General features: G+C 37.6%; 1 protein-coding gene across 3 annotated transcripts in view; it reads right to left on the reverse strand.

Annotated features, from left to right (window-relative positions):
- Positions 1 to 3,136: 3,136 nt before the first annotated feature.
- sncaip (synuclein, alpha interacting protein) overlaps positions 3,137 to 23,497 on the reverse strand; it is a 111,336-nt gene continuing 90,975 nt past the window's right edge. For all 3 annotated transcript variants that reach the window (XM_069893605.1, XM_069893597.1, XM_069893615.1), the window contains 3 exons: positions 18,009 to 18,178; positions 16,960 to 17,049; positions 3,137 to 9,455 (listed from right to left, as the gene is read on the reverse strand). In XM_069893605.1, the coding sequence (XP_069749706.1) occupies positions 8,375 to 9,455; positions 16,960 to 17,049; positions 18,009 to 18,178 (1,341 nt within the window). In that variant the 3' untranslated portion in view covers positions 3,137 to 8,374. The remainder of the gene's footprint in view (positions 9,456 to 16,959; positions 17,050 to 18,008; positions 18,179 to 23,497) is intronic.

Below are 23,497 nucleotides of genomic sequence, written 5' to 3' on the forward strand. Positions count from 1 at the left end.
AAGACCGAGGACCACAGCACCAGTGGTAAAGATGGTGAAAGTAAATTCGAGGGAGGTAGAGGAGCATCTGCAGGACTGCTTGGAATTGGTGGATGCAAACATATTCAAGAACTCATCCATAGACTTGAATGAATAAGCAACAGGTGTCATTGACTTCATCAAGTCCTGGGTGGATGAGTGTGTGCCTACACGCACATACTGGGTGTTCCCCAACTAGAGCCCTGGATGAATCATAGAATTCGCAACCTACTAAGGGTGAGAACAAGGGCGTTTAAGGCCAGGATTGAGATCTTTCTAAGAAGTCCAGGTACGACCTGTGGATGGCCACCTCCGAAGCAACATGCTAATTCTGGAGGAAGCTAGAGACAATTCATGCCAGCTATGGCAGGGAGTGCAGGCCATTATAGCCTACAAAGTAAGGGCAAACACTCTAGATGGCTGTGATGCTTCACTACCTGATAAGCTGAACACTTTCTATGCCTGTTTTGAGAAGAACCAAACAATGCCTACAGGAATCCCTGAAAAGGCTGAGAATTGTGTGATATCTGAATCTGAGGTCAAAGTCAGAACATCAAGAGGGTGAACCCTCGCAAGGCATCAGGCCCTGATGGCGTACCTGGCAAGGGACTGAAAATCTGCATCAACCAACTAGCCGGAGTGTCCACTGACATTTTCAACCTCTCATTGCTGCAGTTAGATGTTCCCACCTGCTTCAAAAGGGCATCAATCATCCTGGTGCTGAAGAATAGTGTGAGCTGCCTCAACGACTACCGCCCAGTAGCACTAACTTCGACTGTGATGAAATCCTTCTAGAGGCTGGTTAGGGCCAGAATCAACATGTATCTAAACAAAGACCTGGACCCACTGAATAATCAATGAACCAAAGATACTGCCTTACTTTTCATGCACTACTTTTTAAAAAATCTTATTTATAGTAATGTTGTAAGACGGTTATAATATGAATGTTTGCATATGATGCTGTCGCAAAACACTGAATTTCATGAGTTGTTCATGACAATAAATTCTGATTAGGTTTAATTATACTCTCTAATCCTTTATTAAAAAGTAATAGAGACTCAAGTGCAGCTTGATTTTTGCACAAAATACCACATCAGAAATCTTAAAAATGGGGGAAAATTAAGTCAGAGGGAAAGAATACAACAACAGTTTGCAACTTAAAATAAATTTTCCAAATGTTCCACATGATATGTCAATATTAATTTATTATGTCAATATTCACTATAAATATAAATGTCAGAATGGGTTAAAAGATTGTTAATGTATATTTTCTACATTAATATAGTATTTACTTATGAAATAAAAAGTATTCTTCAAAATTGCTAGAAAAAGATTCAATTCAAATTATCGCCCAAATCAAGCTGAAGTGGAGTTTTGTGGGATTGATTATTATATATTGCCATTGAGAGAGACTTTATGATGGAGATGAAAAGATTAGTTCAGAATAGGCATTTTATTGCAAAGTTAATCAAGAATCTACACATTTATGCACTTACACTGGAATCAAATTCCCAAGGTGCCTTTGAAACACACCATACCACAATTTACTTAGTCAGGAACTATAGACTAGAAATATCACTGGTTCTAGAGACCCATCACTGGTAAATTCTTATTTTGATATGTGCAACCACTCCTAAATCAAAAATCCTCAGCTTTTAAATGTCCAAATCACATATTTCTTTTAAAAAAATATAATTGCTTCATTCTTTTCTTAATTCAGATATTGGACGACATAACATTTTCCTTCTAATGCAAACAGCAATAAGATCCCAGCACTACCTTTCAGCTATACGAGTCAGATCTGGTGCTTCTTTCCTTGTTAGGTACATAAAGTTGTTAACCTTGAAGCAATGAAAACTGCATAATTTCATACACCTTCGTTTTAAAATAACAACATGAATAAATTGCTTTGTAAATAACTTACAAATCTATTTCTTGTCCATTTCTAATTAAAGTTCATCATCCTTCAAGGCCAACAAGGTATTCCTGATTTATGCGATCATCAGCTCACCCTTCTTGTCACTGACTTGTTAATAGTCATGGCATTGCTCAAACCCTGCCAAAGTATTGTTGCGAAGCCAATGCATGCAAAAGATTAATTTATTAATTACTTATGGGCTAAAAATGAAGATGGATCTTTTAATAAAGGTTATGTTGAGATACAAATTCTACATTCTTAAGAATTACAATCCCAACTGGTAGATCATGAAATAAATCAATCTCAGTTTTGATTGAGAGACCACAAAATCATTTGTTTTGTCATCCTTTTATTTCTGGTAATTTGATACGAGAAGAATCTGGAGTAAACATGAATTAGTTTTGTTGCATTAGTGGATCATGCATTCCATGAAGTTGATGATGTGTGAAGCATTTCAACATAAACATAGTAAAAGCTGAAGAGGAATAATTTGAAAGTAAATGGACTCAATAACTCCTCCCATTAAACACAGATATTGCAGAACAGATGGACAATTGACATACAAGCAGACATACCTTGCAAAGGAATGTTATTTAAAAATAAGCTTCAACAATTAATTTGTTTATTGTGTTTGACATTCCACTTCCAACGAAAAAGAGTGCTTTATCCCTGGAGCTACCATCATCCAACTTTAAAATGACGGGCATTAAATTAAAACACTTCAATGAACTTGCAATTCAGTTTCCGATCCACAAGCATTCTGAATACAAGATCAAGGGAAGTAGCTTCTTAGATTCCCTCCCCCCATCTGTGTTTGTGAGGCTTTAAAAAAAATCCACACATTTACAGCATCTTCATCTCTGAACGGTGTCAGTAATAACTACAGAAACAAAGAAGGGCATCTGGTTACTAAATATGTTCCAGGTTTCAAACATTCATCCAGAAGAATCTGCTATCCAGTGCAACTTCTACAAAAAAAAACTGCTTTAATAGGTGGTTACCCGATATTTAGATCTGTTACAATTTTATTTCTACAAATAAGAGTGCCATGAAATTCTACAGAAAACAAAAAATGTGCAAATCAAAGTTTTAACAGGATTCAACTCAAATTTTTATCAAACAATAAACAAAATAAAAATTTAAACATGACAATGTTTAAACATGACAAAGACAGACATTTCAGTAAAATAAAATGTGTTGACAAAATGGTTAACATTTGATTGCTGTTTTTTTTTTGCATTAAATAACCCAAAGAAAACAAACTTCTGTTTAATTGAAAATTGGCTTCAAAAACATGCTTTGACAGAATAATTAAATTTTACAAAAGAATTCTATGGTTTATGATATTTTCAGTGATTGAAATTTATAACTTGTGGCAATCCATGTTTATAACATCACAAATAAAAAAATAAAACTGTGCACAATATTTGCATTTATAGTATCTTTAACATAAAGAATGTTTTGAACATTTTAGGGGCCAAGTGGAAAAAAAAAATGTAATTCAGCCAAAGAACGATATTTGTTTGGCTGACTTCATTCCAAGTCAAATAATTCCAGGAATCAAAGAAACCTTGACTGCTTGGATTCGGAATTGGCTTGCCTGCAGAAAACAGAGGATGGTAGTAGATGGAGTGTAGTAAAAACACAAAAGGCTGGAAAAATTCAGCTGGTCAAACAGGGTCCTTTATGTAACAAAGATAACATGACATAACCAACGTTTCGGGCTTGAGCCCTTTATCAAGAGTGTCGATGGGTGTCTGAACAAAAGGATGGATGGGTAACGTATTCTGTCTAGAGGTCAGTGACTAGTGGAATTCTGTAGGGATTTGTTCAGGAAGCCCTGTTCTTTGTGATTTTATAAATTACTTGGATAAAGAAGTGGAGTGGTAAGTTAGTAAGTTTGCAGATGATACACAGGTTGGAGGTGTTGTGGATAGCATAGAAAGCTGCTGTGGGTTACAACGGTATATAATCAGGGTACAAGGTTGGGCACAGAATTGGCAGATGGTTCTCAATCTGATTAAGAGTGAAGCGGTGCACTTTGGAAGGTTGAAATAGAAGGCAGAGTGCATGGTTAATGGCAGGATACTTAACATCATGAAGGAACAGAGAGATCTTGGTCAATAGATCCTTCAAGGTTGCCACTTAAGTAGATAGGGTGGCTAAGAATATGTATGGTGTGTTGACCTTAATCAGTCAGATGATTGAGTTCAATCGTTGTGAGATAATGCTGCAGCTCTATAAAACTCTGGTTAGATCACACTGGTCTGGTCGCCTTGCTAAACAAAGGCTGTGGATGTTTCAGAAAGGGGGAAGAGTAGATTTATCGGGATTTTGCTTGGATTGGAGTACATGTCATATAAAGCAAGGTTGACAGAGCTAAGAACTTTTCCCTATGGAGCAACAATGGTCAAGAGGCAACCTAATAGAGATGTACAAGATTACAAAAGGCTCAGAGAGAGTGGACAGCCAACATCTTTTTCAGGGGTGACATTAACAAATGTCAGAGGATATCTATTTAAGGTGAGTAAAGTTTAGGGGAAATGTCAGAGGGAAGTTTTTAAAATAGTGCATTGTCGAAAATGGTGGTGGAAGCTGGTACAATAGAGACATTTAAAAAAAACCTCTTAAATAGGCATGAACAATGCAGGTTTGTGGGTATGAGTTGAGGAAACATTAGATTGTTGTGAAGTAGGTTTACATAGGTTGGCACAGAAGGACCTGTACTGTGCTGTACAGTTCTAAATAAGAAGGAAGCATCATGAAGGAATATGGTCTATTTAATCCATATAAAAGCATACTTCTGTATTACATAATTATATACACCATACTTGGGAAACTTTGTTGAAAATGGAGGTGTGGGTGTTGCTTGGGAAAAGAAGTCAAGACAAGTGACCTTGAGGGAAGAATCCAGTGAGTAGGACCTGCATACCAATAAGCAGCACATTAATCATGAGACAAAGAGATACACTCAGGGAAACTACAGTGATTATAGGGTTGATAGAGAACAATGACAGAATGAAGTGATTTTTAAAAAATTGAAACTTTAATCTTTTAAAATATTGAGAACCAATATAAAGCAAATTGGATTTCATGTAGGACAAGACGAATGCAGCTGGGAACTGAGAGAGGCATACAAAATATAATTGTACTGGGTGTTCAAAAGCTTCAGCAAGGAAGAGCAAGAGCAGAGATGGGTAATGAGCCAAAGATGTAAATAACAGAACCATTGGAACAGGATTGCAAAATTTTAAACCATCTAATTCAGCCTAAAACACTGGTCAAAGATGAAGGACTGAAACACAAGACCATAGGATATAGGAGAAGAATTAGGCCGTTTGGTCAGTTGAGTCCACTCTGCCATTTTACCATGAGCTGATCAATTTTCCCACTCACCCCCATTCCCCTTCTCCCCATAACCTTTGATACCCAGATGATTCAGATACCGACCAATTTCTGCCTTAAATACACCTAATAGCCTGGCTTCCACAGCCACCAGTGGCAGTAAAATCCTCCATATCTCTGTTTTGAATAGGCATCCTTCTATTCTGAAATTGTGCCCTTTTGTTCTTGACTCCCCTACCAAGGGAAGCAAATTTCCCACATCTGTGCAAGTCCTTCAACATTCAAAATGATTCTATGACGTCCTCCCTCATTCTTCTGAACTCCAAGGAGTACAGTCAAAGAAAGTACAGTCTATCAAATGTTCCTCATATGCCAATTCCTTCATTCCAGGAATAATTTTTCTAAATCTTCATCAAAACCAATGCCAGGAAGTTCTTTCTTAAATGAGAAGCCCAAAACTGAACCCCAAACTAATGAGACCTCCCTAGTGCCTTATAAAGCTTTAACATCACATTGTTTCCCTTGCATCCAATTCATCTAGATATGATTGCCAAAATTGCATTCACTTTCTTCACTGATGGAACTTGAAGGTTAAGCTTTGGGGAATCCTGCACGAGGACTCCCAAGTCCCATCGCATCACTGAATTTTGAATGGTCTCCGCTCTAAATAAGAGACTGCCCTCTTATTCCTTCAACAAAGATGCATGACTGTACTTTCCAACTTTGTATTTCATTTGTCATTTCTTTACCCATTTTCCTAATCTATTCAAATCTCTCTGCATCCTCTCCATTTCCTCCTCACTACGAGGCCCTCCAACTATCTTTGTATCATCTGCAAACATAGCCATTTAGTTCACAATCTAAATCATTACCGTACAATGTAAACAATTGCCATAATCCTGGCCCCTGCTGTACACCACTAGTAACTAGTAGCCATCTAGAAAAGGATGCCTTTATTCTCACTCTGTTACCTGTTGATCAGCTAATGTCCTACCCTAGTATTTTTCCTGTAGTTCCATGGCTCTCATTTTGTGAAGAAGCCTCGTGTGTGGCACCTTCTGACAAACGCCGTTGCAAAGTCCAAATATACAATGTCCCCTGCATCTCCTATGTCTAGCTTGTTTGTGGTTTCCCCAAAAGATTGCAGTTGGTTTTTCAGGCAAGATTTTCCCATAAGAAAACTATGCGAACTTTGACCATCTTGTCATGGACCCACAGGTATTAATTATTTATTTAAGCATAGGTCTATTTATATTGCAGGTGTTTAGTGGTTAATTATTTTTTTTAAATCCCGTGTTATTGACAGTTTGTGACAACTCAGACATTCGCAGGAGGCAACACGGAGAATGTTTCATCACTTGTCAGCTAGAAATTGGAGCCTCATCATTGTCAAAACTGGTTTTGTGTGTGCAGCCTCTAAGCTGTACTGAGCTACATTAAGGCACGGACAGCTGTATTCCTGCTGGTGAATGAAAGACTGCACCTAGGGCCTTGGGCCTTGCTGTGACAGGTAAACAATAATTTTGGTGCAAGGGAATATCTACCATCTTGTCAATTCAATCATGGACAAAGAATCAACATAAATATGGTGAGGCCAACATGAGTGTCAAAGATATAGCTCAATGAAAGACTGCAAAGAATGAAAATAAATAGAGTGAAGAATTCAGGACAGAGAAAACTCAGCAGGTTAGTTTAAATCAGTGGTTTTCAAACAGTTTCCCCCCCCCCCCCCACATTCACATATGACTTTAAGTAATCTTCCTCTGCCATTGGTGCTCTGTGATTAGTAGGAATTGCTTAAGGTGGGATATGAGTGGGAAGGGAAGGTTGAGAACCACTGCTCTAGAACCAATTGTTACTGAAATATTTTGCTTGAGAAAAATTGTCATTGGTCCATTTCCTTTGGAGTAATGAAACTGTGCACATAACGAGTCAATGAGGTACAATTAGAACAGTGGTTTTCAAACTTTTTCTTTCCACCCACACACCACCTTAAGCAATCCCTTACTAATCACAGAACACCGATGGGGATTGCTTAAGGTGGTTATGTGAGTGGAAAGAAGAAAATTTGAACACCATTGATTTAAATTTCAGGTTCTGAATTGTGCTTCAATACAATCAAGTCCATTTACAAAAGACAGTATCAATAATGTTGTGCTCTTTTAATATGAGGATGGAACTGTTGGAGAAATTACATATTTTTTCATCTTATGAGTGGAATCAGTTTTATACTGATTACGAGAAGACGGAGTTTAAAAATTATACCTGACAAAGAATATAGAACAAAATTGTTCATAATTCTTTTGTGAAGAGAAGAAAACTGATAAAACCCATCTCCAGAAAGTAAAAAAAAAGTGATCCCTCAATCCACTGTGTCAACAGTGTATCAAGCAGAATATTTTTTCTGAACTCTTAAATTATGGTTCAGCAAATTTAAGGCACTAAACAGCTAACCCATACAGACCATGCAACCCTGATTTTAATTTGTGCTGTGTTTGTTGATTTTGGTCAGGATAAAATTGAGACTTTATACCTGTATTCAGAATGACCATAGAAGGTTTGCAAGGGAACAATATGATTTCAGTGCTATCCAGCAATGATATGGCTAACTTGCAGGATACAGTCAATGTGATATCCATTACAGTTTGAAGACATTCTCTAGGATGACACCAAGATTAATTTGTTGGTCGAGATATCAGTGCCGCCAGGAGAGGAGGAACAAATATTGGCATAATGGTCCACAAAATTCAATATTTTTGTTTAGTAGTAGTGGTATTGATTTTGTGCAGTATACCAATGTTAACACCATTCACATTCCACTCCCCTACTCTATACAATTTATATTATAAAATAATGAGCATTTATAATGTAGACACAATCACAGTTTATTTGAAAGAAACTTTGGAACTATTGCCTATATCTTTTTATTTTACATTAGTATCTTGTAAAAAAAAAGTAGAAAATGTCAGCATACTTTTAGATTTGTTCAGGTTAGTTTCATCTATACAAATTTACCCAAAATAAAAATTGAGTTTATTTTGTGTTTTAAAAAAAAGTTAGTTTGGCATTTTAGTGATAAATGTTTAAAGAAGATTATTTTGTAGATTTTACCACACTGTCTGCCTTACTATTAACTTTTGTGGGTGTTAAAATACTTGGTTTTGAACCTCCAACTTTCTTCCCTGCAGAATTCAGTGGTAAACTGGGAACATAATCCATATGGACAGTTTGTGAGTTATTGTTGTTCTGGTTTGTGTTTATAGATTCCACTGGTGAATGAAAATGTCCAATATATCTGTTCAATGGCTCAATGATATCTAAACTAGTTGGAGATTTTGGCAATGTTTTTTCACTTTCTGCATCCTTCCTGTTCTCTAAATCACAACCTGCTTGCTCAATTTCCACAACAGGTTCCTCAAAGGTTACTCTTAGTTTTAAATTCTGAGAAGTTCTGCTTTTTGAAGCTGGTGATTTAAGAGCACTTTTGGGGCTGTTTGTCATTTTTTGCATGGTACCAATGTCACTGCTGTCAGCACAAAGCAGAAATGGGTCCTCAGCAAGTTGGGCCCTGATTGGACTCATCATCTGATACTGACAGTCGGAAAATTTATCAAAGCTTTCAGCAACAGGAGAATGGCTTTGGTCCTCTGATGCACCAGAAGCTTTAGGGAACATTCTGCCTATTGCTGAAGTATGCTTTTTAATCATGAACTGAACTTTTACAGTACATTCCTCTTTTTCAACAATGGCCTGTGTTCGTGGCTTGCTATCTCTTTTAATGGGAGAATTCTTCGGATCTTCACCAACATGGGTATCAGTATCTGACTCACTAGAGGATCTCTGAGAATATCGGAGTCTGCTCAGTTTGAGTTCCTTTTTGTCTCTCAGGGATTTTCTTGCAGATCCGGCCACAGCACTTCCCTCCTGCCCATCTTGAAATTCCAAAGAAAGCTTTTCCTGTGTGCACACATTTCCAGAAATCTCTTCTCCCAAAAGTTGACGGATAATTTTGTCTGCTTCTTCGCCTTTCTGTTTCAGCATCCTGATTGTGGTCATCTTTGGTTTTGAATCAGTGCTGGATACAGTTGCGCTCCCCTTTGCATTTACAGCAGTCACCTTTTGATCACCCGACAAATTATTTTTCTTCTTACTGTTTTCAGATGGTGTGGAGGAACTGGTTGTGTGAGAAAATAATAATTAAAAAAAAAGCACAAGATACATCAGAATAAATTTTTAAAAGTTTCTTGGTGCTGTACCAAACATTCACGGAGCTATTCCTGAACCACTCGGATGAGCTAAAAAATTAGAAAGATTATTAATTTTCAATTATAGAAAAGCTTTGGTTTATAAAATAAACATTACATCATTAACAAAGCTGGTTAGATCGTCTTATCAATGCTGATAATTTGAGTTTGCTTTCCATCAGTTTCATTTAAATGAGTTTTAGTGGGGAGATGAGGTACAATCCAATGCAGTTTTTGCAGATCAATTACTGACTAGCACAAATGCGCATTTATAGAAACAGTATTTCTCCAGATTGCTCCAATTCACACCTCAAAACCACAGATGATGTCTGCATAATTACGGTATAACTCAGTGAAGGTTGCACACTCAGGACTTCGGCTCCCAATGTTTCTGGACCTTCAGATGCTATTCTATTAATGCTTTTTATTGAATCCGTTCCCAACATCCAAGGACCTCGACCTCACATGAAGCCGCATGGTCTTCAAAAATTGCTGAAATCAAATGATTCCTTTGTAATGAGATGAAATGCAGGAGCCACCCTTAGCTTTCGGTTGTCTGTCACTTTAATTCATCATCCCAGTCTTGCTTTGGCTTACTTTTCTGTGCCCTACTGATGAGGCCCAAAACACATTTGGGGGAACATCACTCCAAACATTAGGGAAAAAGGTTGTAAAGGGTTTAGAAAAAGTCACACTGGAATGACAAACATTAAGGAAAGAGGCCACTGCTTTGTGTAGACTGATAAAAGATTTGTTAGCCTTACAGATAGACAATTACCATTAATATAAATTAATGCAGAAATATCACACAGGAATGTCAAATGGTAAGGGAAATTTCCTCTGCTATGTGTGTGTGTGTGTGTGTGTGTGTGTGTGTGTGTGTGTGTGTGTGTGTGTGTGTGTGTGTGTGTGTGATAAAGATTTGATTAGCCCTGCGGATAAACAATTAACGTTAGACAATAAGACCAAAAACAAGGCTACAAACATAAAGGTGCTTAATATAATCTTAGAAACAAAATGTTGAGATACGCTTTAAATATGCAAGAAAACTTAAACAAGATTAACTGTTAACGTGAGTAATTGTTTGATGTAATTAATTTACATTCCTAAGAAAAAACCCCACAAAGTCAAATATTAATGAGAAACAGGAACAATCCACCTCAAACAACCTGTGTAAGAAACTTTTGAAAAATTCATTGCCGAAATGAACCATACAAGGTGTGCCAAAATGCTGTTTACTTTGAGTAAGGTTCAGGGCAGGGGAAGAGTGATACTCAGTACTCTTCTTTGCATCCCTTACTCCTGCTAGTATAATAATAATAATAAAGTTGGTTGTATGCTCTGTAGTTCTGCTGTGTGTGTTCTGTTGTGACAGAATAGGCTATCACATTGGTGTAGTCGGCAGGATCTTGCTGGGACAACTGCCACAGATTAAGAGGCCACAAGGAAACCAGGACTTTGGACAGAGTTAACAGTGCACCTTTGAAACACTTGAGCTCCTGGGAACACTGTGTTTCCTCATCTGAGGTTGATCTGGTTCTCTGATGAGATCTGATAAAGACCCTGAGAGTGAAGACAAGAAAAGAATAATAGAATTTTTGCTTGTTGTTGCATGGGTTGGTTAGCCTGGGTAAGTTTTAATTTTGAGAACAATTTTGGAAATCAAGCTAGGAAAATGGGACGATCTATGAACAGAAGTGATAGGGGTATCCCAGTACAACAAGTGTTATTTGTATCCGAACTATGGTAAGGATTACCATCAATTGCAAACAGTTTTGGCAGAGATTAAGAAATGAGGACATGGTAAATTAGGAGTAGGAATTTAATTGGGTAGGTTAGAATGTTTCAAATTGGACAGTGCATTGCACAACTTAGTAAAGAAAGTAGGAATTGATCAGGACCCGAAAAAGGGCTGGACAGGAAAATTTAAATGTTAAATTTTTTAAATAGTAGTTTATGATAATGGAACAGAGTTAAAATGGCTCTCTGGTGAAGGCAATGTGTGATTTGCACCCAGGAGACGAAAAGAACTTAAGAATGTTAAGTGTGACCCTAACAAAAGAAGTTTGGCCCATAGGAGGAACATGGGTACTACGGCGAAGACAGAACAATTAATTTGAGAAAGAGCTGCAAAAAATAAATAAATAAAGGAATGAAAAGCGTATTCCCACAAGAAATGGGAAGAGACAAAAACCGGAGGGATAATGCAAGCTGCAGGGGAATAGCGATATTTACTCAGAATGCAAACTAAAAAAACCTGGCAGGTATTGCAGTCAGAGTGTGACTGGCAAAAGAGAATAGAAAGGGAACAGAAACAAAGGGAGGAACTTAGGACATAGAATCATGTGATTGCAAGGACAAAGTGTAGAAAAAAAGATGTAGTGAAGAAATGGAAAAAAAAATCAACAAATGGAATGATGAAGCAATTCAGAGGAGAGATAAAACTATTCTGACCAGGAATGACAAATGTGAGAGAGATAAGCACAAAAAGCTGCAAAAGAAAGGGGAAAAGGAATAGAGAAAAAGAACATACTTTGGGATCCCATTTGCATGTCAGGCACAGTGACAGAATATAGATGTGTTTTTTGGAGATAAATTGGGGCAGGTTTTTTAGTGTAGGTCATATACAAACACTAAAATAGATCTTAGTTAAAATACTGGAGCTCTGCTAATGTCTGCCTCACAGCCTTTGCAAAAGCTTTGGAGAGTGCCCAAGATACTTCACTAATGGATTGTTGTTTACAAAAAGGCAACAGATGGAAGAACTTGTCAGAGCTGCATTCTGTCTGGAGTGGAACTTGCTGTTCTACGAGGGTCATGTGGTTTTGCAAGCAGAGAGAGTAAAACAGGCTTTCACAGTGTGAGAGAGAGAGAGATCAGTAGATCAGTTCTACAGCCAGCAGCAACTGAAACTGGAACAGGACAAGCTGGCAAACTTGTGGAAAACCCCATTTGGAAGACAGGTTGTGAGTGCTGGCCTGGTCAAAATCCTTGAGGTTCATGCAAGAGGAGAGGATTGGCTAACTAATGTTTCACTTGAAATAAGAGAAACAGAAAAGGCACTCTGTGATGACCTGAAATATACGGTAAATTAAAAAAAAATCCAACTAAGTTATTTGGATAATCTGTAAATCAAACAAGAAGGTGCTTAATGGAGGCTTGCAAGCATCACAACTGGAGCACTGTAGTATGTATTATTCAATAGTGATCGATATTGAAATAAAAATTAAATGGGATATTTAAAAAACCACAAATGGTTAAAATTGAAATAAGGAACATGGTATTCCGATAATATACAGCAATCTAGCAGCATCTGCAGTACATAAAACTGAATTAGCAATTCAGATTAAAGATCTGCTATTTGCTATAAAAACTGAGATTTTTTAGGTAGAAAAAAATTGATTTATTGGTGCACAATTTTATTTTGCTTATGAAACTTTCATACACAATTGCTGTGAGTAAGAAAGTAGATATGATGGGTCTCAGAGGCGGGGACCCTGAACACGGTCTTGTCGTAAATGATTTTATTTACAGGAGACGGGTGTCACAGAGGCGCAAAGTTTGTAGATGAGCATGGGAAAATCGCATCAGGAATGAAACACACGCACAATTTATAGCGAGCTTGGGAAAATTGCACCAGGGATGAATTACATACACAAACAATTTATAGAAGGTGGACCTTTTTTTCCTCTCCTTAGGCATTTAATGCTTTCAGAAGTTTGAATACTTTGGAACTCTTCTTCAAATGACAGTGTAAGCAGATTCTGTGAGTATTCAAGGTAGAGGTGGCTGAATATTTGTTAAAGGGGTGAGAAATTTCATGTCAACTATTTAGAACAGAACAATGTTGATATCAGTCAATCTGTGGGACTCATTGGAAATGCTGCAATGACAATTTTGCAAACTTAGGTTTGGTACTCTTTTTCATTACAATCTTACCTGCATGCTGTAGTTTTATTTGTGTGAGGGCTTTGTCGGGAAATGCCATGGATGAAAAATATTTCTCTATTTGGCTATTTTGACCGAGACTGCTCCAAATGAGAACATTAAGGAGGGGTTCGGATTGAGACAAACATGTGACATAAAATGTGTTGAGAAAACACCGTTTCAAAATGCTTGTTGCAGTGTACATTTGTACTGCTGTTTGTTTAATCTCAGAATATTCACTTTAAACCACCCTTGTTTTTGTTAAAACAACAATTTTCTTTAAGCTGATGTCCCTTTAAGCTCTGATGAAGGGCTCAAGCCTGAAATGCGAGTTATGAATCTCTACCTTTTCTATATAATGGGCATGGTTTGACCTGTGGAGTCTCTCCAGCATTGCATGTTTTTATTTGAACCACGGTGTCCACAGAATTCTGTGTTTTACTTTTTTTTACCCTTTAAGCTCCATTCTCCTTTGAAGCATAAACCTAGTTCAAATGGAGCTTCAGACATTCAGTCATAACCTGTAGTTCCTGCAAACGGTCAAAGCAAGAACATTCCTGCTACTTTAACAAGGTCCTACTATTTCTGAAAGGCTGAATATTTGCATGTTAGTGAAGTGCAGCATCTCAGTAACAGAAGACAAGAAAATGAAGAGGCAAACAGCAAGTTTAGTTGACAAATGTGTCAGTGAGAAAATTAAGAGTAAAAACAAAACATTTATACTATTTCGACTCCTAGAGAGAAGGAGAAAATATGGGAGATATTGTCAAAATACAGTAGATCGCAGTTGAGTTTTGGGATGAATATTTGGAATGAGAGAGTGATGAGCTGTAGTTTTGTCACTAAGAAACATTGCTCATGTTAACACTACATTGTATGGATAAAGTGATCATAATAGTGAATTCGAAAGTTCAAGTATGCAGAAAATTGGTTAAGTTAATAGTACCTGTAATCTGTTGGAGATGCACAAAGTGATACGGCAAAGTGCATGTGAATGCCAATGGCTGAATGACTGTCCAGAGGTGCAAAAGCATTTAGATTTTCAGGCAGTGTACAAGTCTATATGCACTACATAATCTTTGGTTTTCCTCTATTCCCAAAGTTCTGCATAGAGCTTTCCATTTTTCAATATGTTGAATTATTCACTTCATTCGGTCTCCTTTATGCCAATAACATATTGTTGGTAAATGGACACCATGCCAGCAGGGAAGTACCCCTTGCCAAGAGGCCATTTTTCTTGCTAATAATTAAATTTTATTGAATTATCCTCAGTGAATTGCTGTAAACAATTGCTTGGTGATAGTGTATGTTTTTAGTCGCTGGATGGAGGCTATCCCAACCACCAACAATAGCTTTGACTGTTAGTTAATATTTTGTTAAGGGAAATAATTCCCTGCTGTGGACTGCTTGAGGCATTCAGTTCAGATAATGACCCTCACTTTGAAGCCAGGATAAAGGATGGATTATACAAGGAATTGGGGATCCAGCAGTGATTCCACTGCTCCCATTGCCCCCAGCCGGCAGGAATAGTGGAATGTGTGACTGGAACATTAAAAACGAAGCACCGAGTTTTTATACTCCTAGCTATCCTTGTAGATGTACTGTTTTTATGCTGTCTTTGTAAAAGTGTGCTGCAACATGCAACCTCCAGTCATTTTGTGGTTATCATGGAATGATAAAAGGAGGGAATGTAAAGAATTTAGAAAAACTCAAACAGGAATGACAGACATTAAGGAGCCACTCTCCTGTGTACACTGATAAAAGATTTGTCAGCCGTACAGATAGACAATTAGCATTAATATAAACAAATGCAGAAATATCACACAGGAATGTCAAATACTAAGGGAAACTTCCTCTACTTTGTGTGTGATAAAGATTTGATTAACCCTGCCAACAATTAGCATTAGACAGTAAGACCAAAATCAAGGCTACACAAACACAAAGGTGCTTGATATATCCTAAAAACAAAGCCTCAAGACAACAGTTTAAATTTGTAAGAACCGAAACTTAAACGAGATTAACTGTTAACGTAATTGTTCGAAGTAATTAATTTACGTTCCTAAGAAAACAAACCACAAAGACAGATGCTTATGAGAAACAGGAACAATTCACCTCAAACAAACTGTATAAGAAACTTGTGAAAAATGCACCACCAAAAAGAACCATACAAAGTGTGCCAAAATACAGTGCAGGGAAGGAGTGACACCATCTACTCTTCTTTGCATCCCTTCCTCCTGCTCGTGTAATATAATAAAGTTGGTTGTATGTTCTGCTGTGTGTGCTCTGTTGTGACAGCGTGAGCTGACTATCACAAGATGTGTAAGTGGAGCTGAGTATATGGCCAGATCAGCCATGATCTTATTGAATAGCGCAGCAGGCTTAAGGGGTCACATGAACTACTCCTACTCTATTTCTTATAACCTCATTGTTCACCTGGACAGGTTGCAGGCTTCTGGATTCAATATCAAATTGAACAAATTTAGACAATTCTCTGAGTTTGTATGGTAATAGCTGGTTTGGTTTATCGTAATGAATTCAAATTTTTTTTCTCTGCTAACTCTATCTGATTTACTAGGCTTTTCTCACAGCTCTTATTTGCATTTTATAGCTGAATCATGTTCTTCTGCCTGTTTTCTCTCCCCTTCTCTAACTTTTGCCATTGATCTATCAATCAGGTGAGTTCGTGAACAGCAATTCTGATCTCATCCAATCAGAAATATACCCTCGTTCCCATCTATTAGTTCTCCATCCAATTGTTTTCTTTCTTTTGAAGTACACTCCTGGACTGTTGAAAGAAAATTTGGTTATTGTTCATTTCCAGCGATATCCACTGATATTTGCTTGGGAGTTCAGCTTTTGAAGTAATCATTTGGAGATCAACACAAGGGTCAATGCCTAATTTAGCCTATTTAATATTCAGGTACTATTCATGTACAGATTGACTGATAACCAAGGTCTTTCTTTCATTATGTCATATTATTGAACATGAATGTAGAATGACTACAAACATTCCAACTGCAGATGAAACAATGAGGGCTTAAATGTCTTGTACAAAATTAATGAACACCTGTATTTACACAACCAAATTAGGATCTATCCTCAAACTAGAATTTTAAATGTTTAAGAAAGAAAAGAATGCCAAAATATGAATATTTTTAAACTGATTGCTGGATCTTTCAATGCCTCGTCTCTTAATTTGCTTGCATAGTTATTCCTATAGCATAGTTCCCACAATGAAATACTGCACATCTTAAATATTCGGTTCAACTGCCTTTATAAGATTTTCTAAAAGCCTTTGAGATATATTATATGAAACATTGCAAGGAAATCCCCCTTTACTTGCCTCTATCTGATCACATTTCAGCTATTTCAAATTATGCTTGCAGACTTAACTGTGAAGATTGGGCAAAGGATACACTTCCATTTGAAATGCAATTATTGTTATCCATTTATTAAAAACATTATAGTATCTAAATACAGTGTAAGATTTGAAGTCATTTTAAATACCTTTGAGATTGAAGTTCTGATGTTTCAGTTGCCTGGTCTTGTAGGAAATACTGCAGCTGGTTTTGTAAGCTGACCTGCTCCACTGTTTGCCTGTGCAAAGAAACACAAACACACAAATTAAATAAATGTTTGGAATGAAAAAATAATGAGTGATTCCCGAATGCAAAAATGTGCGAGAATCCAGCAAAAGCTGTAAAATGCTAATTCTAACAGTGTAAAACTTAAAAATTTTCATATTTGGTCTGTTGGTAAACATGCAGTGAAAACAGAACATTCTGTGGTGAACCAGCCATGTGCTGAGGATTTCAAGCAGGCAAAATGACATATGAGGACTATTCTCTACAGAAATTACAATGGTCTTCTTGTGATGAAATACAGCCCCTTCAAAACATAAAAGCTTTACAATAAAACTGGAGAATAAATTGTTTAATAACTAAGTTTGCTTCTTCTGTACTTATCACTATTCCAGCAAGAAATATTTGTTTTATGTTTATATCTAACATTACTACCTCAAAGTTAATTTTAACATTATGATGTGGATAGGCTTTTTTCATTGAGAGAAGGAGATTGAAACAAGAGATCATGAGTTAAGGGGAAAAGGTTTAGAAGTAACACGAGGGGGAACTTTATTCAGAGAGTGGTGGCTGTGGAATGTGCTTCTGGGAGAAGTAGTGGTGGCAGGGTCCATTTTGTCATTTAAGGAAAAATTGGATAGGTATATGGATGGGAGGGGAATGGAGGGTTATGGGCAAGGTGCAAGTAGATAGGACTAGAGGAGAGGACTTAGTTCAGTACAGACTAGAAGGGCCAAAATGGCCTGTTTCTGTGCTCTAATTGTTATATGGTTATATGATATTTGATACAGGAAATTCACTGAGAAGAAAAACAGGCAAGTTAAAATTCCACTATCAGAGAAATTCTAAATGAAGAATAAAAGCACAATATTATTAATACTGAAAATATGCAATTATAACAGAAATATACAGGAAGACAGGCCCAGAATATTTTAAACTATTTCTGTACCTGTCTTTTGTGGTACCATGACTTACTCTTTTAGTTGTTTTGTTAACTTCACCACTTGCGAAGCTAGAGACATGCAGGTTTCTACAACTATCAAGTAACGTGAACACGTTGTGTGCCCATGCCGCTCTGCACTTTGGGATGGCTTCTCTCCATCTTGATTCTGTATTGTCACATTTGCTCCATATTCAACCAAGGTCTAAGGAAGCAAAATCAAGTCAGAGTTAAAACCCAAATAATAAAACTATTACAAACACAAATATTCTGAGGGTTAGCAACACAAAGTGTAAGAAAGGAATCATTTAATAATTTCAAAAATATAAAATCCCCTTTTTCTTGAAAAAGTAATCATTTAAAATAGATCTTGGATTCTGTCCATTTGCATTTTAATTTGAATTTTAAGTGAAGAATACATCACTTTGTTGATTTTTGTATTCAATAAAAGATTGTGATGCATGATCAATTACACAAAGACTGATGTTACTGGAACTGAAGGCTTTTATTAGCTTGTATTGCTGGCTCTGCCTGACCCAAACTCAAACTGGGGGCAGAATTGTGGCATGACAGTCTTTATGGGGGATAAAGGGAGGGAGTCATCAGGCAGCCTGTGAGAGCAGGGCCAAACATAAAAGGTCACATCATTTACATACACAATAGTGGTTTCACCACATTCAACTCCTTTTTTAAAAGGAGTCCCGGGAGGGGGGGTTTGGTCAGGTGACCTCATAAGTTCAGTCTGTCCGGCGGCCTCCTTTGGGGTTGTGACTGATTTGCCTCCATCCGAGGGTCTGTGGTGGTCTCTGTCAGGTGTGGCCGCTCCATCCTGGTTGGCCCGGCTGGGGTGCTTGGTTGAGCTGGGAGGGTGGAAGCATGTGTGTCAGCTGCTGGGTTGGCTGAGGAGGTGGGAATAGGAGTCTGAAGCCCTGGAGAACTCCCTCATGTGACAGGACCCAGATGGATAGTGTGTCTTTGCATCTGTCCAGGAATGCCATGTAGGTGAACCGTGGGCTAGCATGGAACAGCTGGATCCTCTCGACCAGAAGGTCAGACTTATGGGTCCTCAAGTGCTTGTCAAGTAGGACGGGCCTGGGGAATATCAGCCAGGTGGGTATGGTAGTTCCTGACGCTGATTTCCTAGGGAATGTAAAGAGTCTCTCGTGAGGTGTCTTGTTGGTGGCTGTTCACAGGAGGGACCAGGTAGTGTGGAGGGCCTCTGGGAGGACTTCTTGCTAGTCAGAGGCCCTTGGACTTTAAGGCCAGTAGCACTGCCTTCCAGCTTGTGCCATTCTCCCGCTCCACCTGGCCATTCCCTTTGGGGTTATAGCTGGTGGTCAGCTAGAGGCAATGCCTTTGGACAGCAAATATTGATGCAGCTTGTCCCTCATGAAGGACAAACCACTGTCGATGTGGATGTAGCAGGGGTGAACAGATTGTTCAGAGCATTTATGACAGTAGCTGCAGTCATGTCCAGGCAAAGGGGAACTGCAAGTACTCATCGATGATGTTGCAATTCGTGGAGGGTAAGGGTTCTTTGAAGTCTGTACTCAGATGTTCAAAGGGGCAAGTTGCCTTGATCAGGTGTGAACTATCAGGTTGGTAGAAGCACGGTTTGCACTCTGCGCAGACTCGGCAATTTTTGGGCCTTGATGAAGTGGGAAAAAAAAACGGGTTATCCCAAGGTGCAGAGGGCATCATGCAGTGCCTGAAACCGGTGCATCTGAGTACTGGCACATGTCCCTTGAGACAGGGCATCAGGCAGCTTGTTGAGTTATCCAGGCTGGTATAGTATGTCATAATTGTAGGTGGAGAGCTCAATTCTCCTCCTCAGGATTTTGTCATTTTTGATTTTTACCTCGCTGCTGGTTGTTGAACATGAAGGCGACTGCCTGTTGGTCAGTCAGCAGAGTAAAATGTTTACTGGCGAGGTAATGCTTCCAGTGCTGTACTGTTTCAACAATAGCCTGGGCCTCTTTCTCGATGGAGGAGCGCCAGATCTCACGGCCTTGGAGGGCGCATGAAAAATAAATGCCACTGGCCTGCCTGTTAAGTGTGGCGGCCAGGGCAAAATTCGATGCATTGCTCTCCACCTGGAATGTGATGGACTCGTCTTTTGTGTGCACCGTGGCCTTTGCAATGTTGACTTTGGTATGGTTGAATGCCTCATGGGCTTCTGCTGATGAGAAAAAACTGTGGCCCTGATGAGGGGATGGGCCTTCTCCACATAGCTGGGTATAATAAGAGAAAAACCCCAGACACCTTTTCAGGGCCTTGAGGCAGTGGTGGGGGGTGGGGAGAATTCTAACAGGGGCGCCTGTGGTCAGGGTCACAGCTGATGACTCCATTCTCTGGAACACAGCCTAGTATAGCCAGGCAACGTGTGGTGAAAACACACTTCCTGGGTTGTACGTCAGATTGAGGAGTTTCGTGTGTGGAGTAATTTTTTGTAGGTTCTCATCATGGCCGCAGATGGCGACGTTATCGAGGTACGGGAATGTGGCTCGCAGCCCATGTTCTTCCACCATCTGGTCCATTTTCCTTTAAAAAAGACACCCCATTCATGACCCCAAAAGAAACTCTAAGGAAATGACCATCCTCCTCGACAGCAGTGCACTGCTGCTCCACTGGGCGAATGGGGAGCTGGTGATAGGCAGACTTAAGGCCTATGGTCGAGAACACCCTACTAGTCAGATTTCTTCGATATGAAGTATGAGAGAAGAAATTAGAGCTTGTGGTGAGGCAAGCAAAAGAATGGCAGAATGGGAATAATTTAAAAAAAAAAATCCTGATACAAGTTTTGAATTGTTGAAAAAAAAGGAAAGAATTCAATGCTGCTAAAAATGTTATGGAAGGTTATGCTTTTGTCTTAAGGTATCTGGCAGTTTTGAAGGTCTTTATTCCAAAAGGGAGAAATAGGCTTTTCATGGAACCTAATGAGGCAAAGATGTATGCAGATTCATTGTTGAAAAACCAAGACAGGTGGATGTTACCTCACTGACAAAAGGCAAAGGAGGAAAAACCCAACACCCAACCCCAACCAACCAATTTTCCCTTGCAACCGCTGCAATCGTGTCTGCCTGTCCCGCATCGGACTGGTCAGCCACAAACGAGCCTGCAGCTGACGTGGACTTTTTACCCCCTCCATAAATCTTCGTCCGCGAAGCCAAGCCAAAGAAGACTTGTATGTATTATCAGATAGAAAAGGTTTTGCTGCAACTACGAGAAAAAAGTAATATTTTGAGAGATTTTCAATGGGAAGGAGGGTTTAAGCTTTGTTATTTATACACATTTTAAATGATCTATGAGAGAATTAGAATCCATGATAAAAATACAAGGGATTGTTTGGTATATCGAGTGAGTTAGTGGGGACCATGAGCCTCACTGCGAAGTCATGCACATGAATGTGATTTGGATCACATCCCAAATAGATTAGGGGAATAGATATATAACATCATGTGCCTTGGGGGGGGGGGGGGGTGTTCTTCTTTAATTCTCATTTCTATCTTTACTTTTCTTATTTTACGCTTGGATTGACTAAGATTATTGTAACATATGCTGTTATTTTAGTAGGAGTGAGAGAAATGGGAAAGGGACGATTAATGGACAGGAGATTTAATATTGCTACTTAATGGCAGGAAAATTGAATTTTATTAGTATTAATATTAATGGAATTCAGAATCCAATAAAAATTTTTTTAAATTGTTAAATTATATGAAAAAGATTAAAGTAGATATAGCATTTTGGCAGGAAACTCATTTGACTGAAATAGAACATAGGAAGTTAAAAAGAGATTGGCTTGGATCTGTATTGACTTCTTCATTTAATTCCAAGGCCAGAGGAGTAGCTATATTAATAAATAAAAATTTACCAATTAAAATATTGGATACAATATTGGATAAAGCAGGGAGATATGATTAATTGTCTAATTTATTCAGAATATTGGACATTAATGAATATAGACGCACCAAATGTGGATGATGGGAAATTTATACAAGATATTTTTATGCAATTATCAAGTGCCCAGGGAAAAATAATAATAGATGGAGATTTTAATTTTACTTTTGATTCAAAACTAGACAGATCAGATGGAAATATTGTTTAAAAACAAAGTAGTTAAAATCGTGACAGATTTAAGGAATGAGATGAGACTTGTTGATAGTTGGAGGAAAATTCATCCTAATGATAGGGACTATTCTTTTTATTCTTTTAGATGCAAGACGTTTTCACGTATTGATATATTTTTAGTCTCTACACAATTACAAACTAGAGTTCAGAAGATTGAATATCAAGCAAGAATATTATCAGCTCATTCACCTTTAGTGATGGCAATTGTGTTGGAAGAAGAACAAAATGTAGGTTATAGATGGGGATTTAATATAGTAATTTTAAAGTGTTTAAAGAGGAAGGACTTTTGTGTATTTGAGACAACAGATAAAGATTTTTTTCTTGAAATTAATGAACTCTCAGTAGCAAATAAATTTATTATATGAAAGCCTATTTCAGAGGACAAATAATAATTTGCTCATCTAAAATAAAGAAGGAATATATGAAAGAAATAGATCAATTAGACAAAGATGTATTGTATTTAGAAAAGGAATTGCATGTTCATAAAAATGAAGAGAAACGAAGATTATTGGAATAAAAAAATTGAAACTTAATCCTATACTATCTTATAAAGTAGAAAGAGATGTACTGCGGACACAAGAAATATTATGAAGATCCCATGAAGTTTTAGCATGGCAACTCAAAGCGGAGCAATTATCAAGAACAATAATAGCAGCAAAAGGAAAAAGAAACTGGTCAAATTACATACAGAACACAAGAAAGTAATGATGATTTTAGGAATTTTTATAAACAATTATATCTGTCCAAATCTTTAAAGGATGAGGAAAAATAGATGAATATCTATCACAAGTTATATTGCCAGAATTAAATGTTGATGAAAAAATGGAATTATCCAATTCCTTTATGGATGTTGAGGAATATGATATTTTGATGTCTTTGCCAAATCATGAGGCTCTGGGAGAGGACGGTTTCTCTCTGGAGTTTTATAAAGAATTTAAGGAGATCAAATAATTTAAGGAGATCAAATAAGAGACTCTAACGACTTACCAGAATTTTTTAAAACAGCAGTTCCAAAAAAGGGAAACATCCTTTATTACCATCCTCTTATAGACTGATACAGATTATAAAATTGTATCCAAATTATTAACTAATAGATTAACTAAATATTTACCTAAATTAATAAATATAGGTCAGACTGGGTTTATTAAACATAGAAGATCCATGAATAAATTTAACATAGTTAAATGTAGCCCAGAAAGAAAAGATACCAACAGTAGCGGTGGCTTTAGACACAGAAAAAACATTTGATAGACTAGAATGGGACTTTTTATTTAAAGTATTGAATGCTTTCAGAATCCCAATGATTTTATAAATTGGATAAGTGGTTTGTATAATCACCCAAAGGCTAAGGTGGTCACAAATAGGCAAATATCTAAACCTTTTCTATTACAAAGGT

The sequence above is a fragment of the Narcine bancroftii genome, chromosome 1, assembly GCF_036971445.1.
Source record: "Narcine bancroftii isolate sNarBan1 chromosome 1, sNarBan1.hap1, whole genome shotgun sequence".
In the NCBI taxonomy this organism is placed as follows: domain Eukaryota; kingdom Metazoa; phylum Chordata; class Chondrichthyes; order Torpediniformes; family Narcinidae; genus Narcine; species Narcine bancroftii.